The sequence below is a fragment of the Chaetodon trifascialis genome, chromosome 19, assembly GCF_039877785.1.
Source record: "Chaetodon trifascialis isolate fChaTrf1 chromosome 19, fChaTrf1.hap1, whole genome shotgun sequence".
Classification (NCBI taxonomy): Eukaryota; Metazoa; Chordata; class Actinopteri; order Chaetodontiformes; family Chaetodontidae; genus Chaetodon; species Chaetodon trifascialis.
This window is the reverse complement of record NC_092074.1, coordinates 17,229,970-17,237,130: the sequence shown is the minus strand read 5'-3', so window position 1 is coordinate 17,237,130 and position 7,161 is coordinate 17,229,970. Positions and strand designations below refer to the sequence as shown.

Genomic DNA, 7,161 nt, shown 5'->3' with positions numbered 1-7,161 from the left:
ACATTTGAATTCCACAGAAGTGAGTGTAATACTTACAACCAAAGAGTCCTTTTGGAAAGTCTTTCTGGAAAAAGTGGATTTAAGATTACTCAATAAAATATTTCTTAGCAGGGCATTTATATACAGTTAACATATCCCTCTTAAAAACATATCTCACAGTGTACTTTGTCCCTTTTCATATTAGAACATGAAATTCTGTCTTATGAACAAAGAAAATCCTGAATTCAATGTTATGACATTTAACAGTAGAATTCAGAGGTGCAGAGCGAGCTGCTCGTGTGTTTTTTTTCCCCCCCGTCTTCTAACAGCAACAGTTTCTGAGTTGGTGTAATGAATCCTTATCAAACAACCATTAGCATTATTACTCAGTGACATCAGTAATGGTGCTGGTCCTAAATGGTTTGTGCTTAGCTAATGGGCGTTAAATACACGGCTGGAGTCTGGAGGCTGCAGCACCAGGCTCTTCAGTGGCAGAAAGAAGCAAACATCAGGAGTACTGCGTCTCTTTAGGACTGGAGCTGTCGCCCTGATGTCCACAGCTCATCTAGTGCCACACAGAACGGCCCTCTCTCACCACATGTGGGATTTGATGCGTGAAGCCCTCCTGGATTAGATGGAGCTTCTGCGTTTATTGAGTCTTCTGTAGGTGTTGATGCTGTGCAGACCAGTGGAAACTGAGCTGATGCCCGAGTGGCGCTGAAGGCTGCACACGCAGCCGTTAGAGTGCAGGGGGTTGGAAAATGCCTCTCCCTGCTCCATGTAGGTGTCCGAGGTGGAGAGGTCACGCGGGATGATCATGGGTATGGAGTATTGCAGCTTCTCTCTACTCTTGTACCAAAGGCAGGAGCACATGGACTGGAAGTGGAGCACCTCAGCGTAAACGTTACGTAGACCCCGGCTCGCTGCCCCTCCCCCGCTACCTCCAACTGCACTGCCTCCGCCGCACCCAGGTGGCGTTGAGGAGGGGGAGGCTGGGTCTACAGAACAGTGGATGTGTCCACCCGCCTGACCGTTATGAGCGAGCAGAGCCCTCTGCTCAGCATCCCGCTTCTCGTCCTCGGCGTTCATGGTCATGAACCGCAGCACTGCTAAGTTTAGGAAGGCTCCGATCACAGCCAGGCCCGTCAGGATGTAGATGAAGCTGAAGGCCACGTAGTCCGGCTTGGTCTGCAGAGCATGCTCGTTCTGCAGCGCCACATAGTCCCCGAAGCCAATGGTGGTGAGCGTGATGAAGCAGTAGTAGTAAGCATGAAAGAAGCTCCATCCCTCAAAGTGGGAGAAGGCCAGCGCCCCTACGCACAGTGTGCTCATGCAGGATATGAAGCCGATTGTCACCATGTTGGCCATGGAGACCTCAGTGCGCCTCATGCCAAGGCACTTCTTCAGGCGGTGGAGCAGGTACCTGACAAAGGTGTTAATCCGCTCACCAACGCTCTGGAACATGACCAAGGTGAGAGGAATGCCCAGGAGGGCGTAGAGCATGCAGAACACCTTCCCTCCATCTGTGCTGGGGGCTGCATGGCCATATCCTGAGGGGAAGAAGGAGAAAGGAGCAGGGTTACTGGGGCAGAACTAATTAAATCTACGGTGCAGAGGACAGGGGTCGGAGGAAAGAAGGCTGGAGGCAGGAGAAGATAGTCAAACCTGGAGTAGACAGATATAAATGATTTGTATTCCATGAGCAGCACTTCTGATAAATTCAAAGACTTTTCATTTTGCAGCGGCAGAGTGCAATCGAAGATGAGAATGCACAGCAGTGTGGCGGGAATGGCCAAGTATTGATGTCGTGAATGGGAGAGAGAGCTTGAATAATTTATTGACAATTGGGCTCCGCAGAGTGGCTGCAACTAATGAGTACATTTGCACCTAATTAGTCCTCTACATTTTCCCAGACCAAATAAACAGGACAGCGTGAGCTATTTGCATATACCGGTGCTTATTTTGTTTATGCAATAAAATCACTCTTTGTCCTGCGGTCCTTTGAATGTTCAGAAGAAGAAAACCCCGACAGCATAATAGAAAAAGTCAGAAGTGTGGTTTGTACGTGCTCCACAGAGTCCTGTGAACAGCGACACAACCCCAAAAAATAATAAAAAAATCCCCACAATGCTCAGAGTTAATTAAGCATGTCACGTCAAAGCTCGGAGGAGGAGATTTTTATTCCTTTATTTCCCATGAAGCAGACAGTAGCTGATGAACCATTTACTGTATAGACTGTATTGTCAGTGACACGTGCACACGCTGAAATGGCCGTGTGGAGAATACTACTGAGTGCTCACCTCCAGCCAGTTTCAGATGTGGCGTGACTCATACTGACTGAGTGACTTTGTATGCGCTCACACTGTAGAGCTCATGGATTTCAGGATGGATTTGAGCTTCCTTCCGGCACATTTCAGACTGGGTGTCAACCTTTTGTCTCATAACGTCATCCTCTGGCTCCTATTGTCTCACAGAATGAGACGCCCTCGCATGCATCATCGTTACCACCTGAAATATATTCCCCACACGTGGACCTGTTGCACACTGGAGCTAAGAGGTGATGTCCCTGATAACAATGGGATCAGCAAATGGAAAAGGCTGACTTATAGTTTGAATGTAATTACTCCGGGGGTTGATTTAATTCTTTGGGCTCTGGTTTTATTGTCACACTGATCCATGTGTTTGAGCCATCTGTCTATGTGGTGCCAAATCTGTTTAAAGCTCTCCCAGTTGTGCGGCCAAAATGAGACCCATTACAACTGATGAATCTCCACATGAAAGGAAAAACCTGACCCACTCGCTTAGCAAAGACACACTGTGCTTCTCAGTATATACAGTAGCTTTGCCTATTCTTAGTCTCACCCCCACAAAGAAGATGATCCCATTTTCCGATGACCGAGAGATGACTGATGAGTACTCTGATTCCAGAGAGACTGATTCTCTGGACATTTGGTGACCTTAAAGAGGACCTTGGCACCTTTAATTTCTACTACTGTTACTGTCCACTGCCTGCTTTAGGTAACAATTTCAACCTTTTATCCATTAGCTTACATTAGCTAAAAATTTCAATTGTTTACCCATTTAGTCATTAGTACTGTTTATCAATGAGCTATTTTGGCTATTTAATACTTTCCGCTAACCATTTCAACAGTTTATTCAAAACTTTTAGCTAACTATATCAACTCTTTAGTCTATGGGCTACATTTAGCTAACTATTTTTACTGTTTATCCACTACTTTTAGCCAACAATAACAACTGTTTATTAATTAATTGTAAGCTGACTCTTTCAACTGTTTATTCAACCAACTTTTAGCTAACTATGTCAACTGTTTATCCGTAATATTAGCTATCTGTTTCAAACATTTCTCATTAGCTAACTGTCAACCGTGTATACTTTCAGGTACCATTTTTCTTTATGTTTAAGACAGGAGCAATGGATCCTGCACACTGTTGATCACCTGTACTTTTGGAAGAAGAAGAAAAGACACATACTGAAATTTTAAGTTATTTGACATGCTAAAAGATAGCACAAGAACTGTTATAGAGAAAACTCACTCAGACAGCAACATTGGTTAACCCTTGCTAGCATAAGATAAATGCCATGCTAGACTGAGTGAGGTTGTAAGGGCAAAATCCCTGAGGATATTAAATTGAGCAAGGGTGAGTTTTATCCCTGATGAATTGAACTTTTGACATTTAAGAGGAAGGCAGTGTTATTTCTTATTAAAAAGGTTAATCTAACCTAGAATTTAGAGGTATGTGCTATGGGTGTGCCTGAAAGTTAATAAGGTGCATGCACTTATTAACCATCCATTACAGAAAGAGCAGGGCAGTGTGTTCAGGTGAGCAGAGAGGCTGAGCTGCAGGCCTGTCAGGAGCTGTCAGCAGCAGAGAGCAGCTTATCGAGACATGAGGACGACCGGAGTGACAGCAGCGCTCATCAACCGCAGACGCAGGAGCTGGAGGCGACAAGGCCAGCAGTCCCGCCACCATGTGAGAGAGTGGAGAGGCCCGCATGACAAGCTATCCTCCCCCCTCCTCCCCGAGCCTCTCCCGCTCCCCACAACTGTGACAAAGTTATCATGAGACAGGACGCCTCCACAGCTTGTCCTGGCACGCAGGGGATAAAGCCACCAGGGCCACTCGCTCTGTTTACATGGATTACAGTCATTGCCACTGGCAGAGGAAAAGTGCAGCCTCATCACTCTGAGAGGTGAAAAAAACAATGGACAAAGAGGTTTGATTGACATCTTAACAAAAACCTAGACTCAGATTTACACATATTTTATTGATAGAAGAGGAAAAACTCAGAGGAGACATCTGGGGAATTACAAACTATGAGGTTTTTCCAAAGAAAACAGTTATTCCCCCTAAAATGAACTCACTCTTTCAATTGGTGGAAGGATTGTTGTAACATATAAAAGGAGTATCAAAGTCTATGACGCACATCTGGGGCGATTGTCTCATAACCTCATCATCATGTGAAAGAAAATATGAAAACTGCACAACTTTGAAAGGTGATAAGAGCCTTTAAAAGACTTATTAGGCAAAACTAACAAGTAGAGGAGGCTTTTAAATGTCAGCAGAACACAGGTGGACCACACTCTCATAGACTCTCATTCCCTCCTCTGTGCTGCTTCTCATTAGGGAATCATTATTTACAGCCAGTCGTTTTAGCTAAAGCCTCTAGCAACAGGCTAGTCCTAATTTAAAAATCATCTCACAAAGAGGAGAAATGTTCCCTAATGATATATTTGCCATTCTGAAACACTGACAATATTTTCTAATTCGGGGATTTCATTTCAAGTCTCGGGCTGCACGGTGGCGCGTGCCTCACAGCAAGAAGGTCGCCGGTTCGATTCCCGGGTCGGGCCTTTCTGTGTGAAGTTTGCATGTTCTTCCCGTGCATGTGTGGGTTCTCTCCGGGTACTCCGGCTTCCTCCCACAGACCAAAAACATGCTCATTAGGTTGATTGGTGACTCTAAATTGCCCCTAGGTGTGAGTGTGAATGGTTGTGTGTTTGTGCCCTGCGATCAGCTGGCGACCGGTCCAGGGTGTACCCCGCCTCCCGCCTATCCACAGCCGAGATAGGCTCTGGCCCCCCTGCGACCCCGTAAGGCATAAGCGGCATAGAAAATGGATGGATGGATGGATTTCAAGTCTTCAAGCACATTATTGCTGTCTAACTCATCTCATAATTTTGAATCTTCTTATTCATTTTAGCAGATGGGCGCATATAATATATATATATATATACACCATATAAACCCTCACTCAGATTTTCTAAACGAAATGTCTGATATCCTCCAACGCTGCTCATCTGTACTGATGCAAATAATGTCGCTGGTGCTGGCTATCGTTTCACCTTTTGATCCAGTGGTTGCTAATTTGTCTCCAAAGATGACAGCTCAGTGAATACAGCTCCTTTCAAATGGTGTTTGCCTCTAAACCACAGCATCACCTACTGCATCCAAAGTCTTCATTATCCTGATTAATTAGGTAGGAATAAAAACAGGCTTTGAAAATACATCAAAGAACTGTACAATGTGGCGGTTAGGGCACATTATACAGTTCTTTGATGTATTTCTCTGTCACTCAATTAAATTTTCATTGATTACTAGGCGCAATTTGTTCTCGCCAGCAAGCTGAGGACCACGAACCATTCATCAAGCACACCACCTCACCAAATGGGGCAGCATTCTCAAAGAGGTGGTGCATTTATCAGGGGGTAATTTATCAAGAATTTTAACAAAGGAGACGCTGTTGGAGCCCACGCATAACTAAAGAAAGACCTCAGTGGTCCACGACAAGCAAACAAAAGATCACAAAGGTGTAATATGTGTGTTGAGATGCTAATATGTGGAACGGGCCATTTTTCACACACACTGTATAACAAGATGGAAAGTGTCCACAGAGTCTCAGGAGTCTCTGGAGAGGATACATCAGGATGTGGACTCAGTAACAGAAATGCTGGTGGCAGCGCTGCTCTCTGGGGTTCAGCGGTGACTGATAATGTCCTCAGACATCTCTGCACCCCGGAGACCAGGCAGTGCCACGCTGAATAATACACTCATCAGTGTGCGTGGTGCTGGGTTTCACTCCAGACTGAGAGGCAAAGGTGAAAACAGTAGCCTGCTGGATTCTGTTGTCTTTGCATAATTGCACAGGTATAATGGATGGATAGCATATCATGTGGCTGATTACTTTTGGAAAGACATCACAGTGTCTGCCGTTGTGCCAAAGTGAAAAGGGCAAATAACTAATGATTTCTTGTATGTGCAGTTTTTTCTGTTATTTTTTCACTGACATTTCATTTTTCCACATTTTTAGCTGAGCTTTTAGGTTTTAACCCATTACAAACTTATACTGTGGAGCTTTCATATATTTTAATATTTCCATAGGTCTCCAAATATATCAGGGTTTGGTGACAGTTATATGAATGATGAGCAGTGTATTTAGAATATGTTCACTTGACTGAATAGTCCAGAAACTATCAAGTCTTTGGCTTGAATATGCTGTACGTCACTTAATGAGCATCATGAAACACTTTGTTAAAGATGGAAATTATGTAATGAGACAGTGTGGAATTACATGAATCCATTCATCAGCAACAGTAAAGAAAATCAGTAATCAGCAATCATAACAAAGTGCACAAATTATCTGGCATATATACAAATTATGATGAGATTTCTCTGCTTTTGCTCATTGCAAAACATGGACTGCTGCTTGTAAAGCTTGCTTTGAGTGAACTGTAGTACCTGAAGGCAACATTTTGATCAACTCAGAGCTTGTTTCATCTGGATTATGGCTTTTATATACTATGAGGACGCTGTTTAAAGAGATTTAGGTGAGTAAATCACACTATAATCGTGAAAGCAAGGGGGACAAAAGGGGAAATCACGACCTTGAAATAGAAATACTGATGCTACATAGATTTGAAAACCAAAGCACAAATAAAAAACAGAAATATAGAATACACACATTCAGGAGGAACAAAAAACTCTCACTTAAATTTTAAATAAGAGCACTAACTTTTCCTCACATGAGCAGTGACTGCTCATCAGTGACCAGTGACTGGAGTACTTGTAATAATTTACAGCACTGCTAATGATTGATACTGTGTGTATCACTGTAGTGGCCAGTAAACAAATTCCTCCTGCGATGAATGCTGAGGTGTTAAT

General features: G+C 43.8%; 1 protein-coding gene across 1 annotated transcript in view; it reads right to left on the bottom strand.

The window, feature by feature from the left end:
• Nucleotides 1–293: 293 nt before the first annotated feature.
• The window catches only part of kcnk3a (potassium channel, subfamily K, member 3a), a 30,989-nt gene continuing 24,121 nt past the window's right edge, over nt 294–7,161 (bottom strand). The window contains exon 2 of the mRNA XM_070988184.1: nt 294–1,529. Within this exon, the coding sequence (XP_070844285.1) occupies nt 610–1,529 (920 nt within the window). The 3' untranslated portion in view covers nt 294–609. The remainder of the gene's footprint in view (nt 1,530–7,161) is intronic.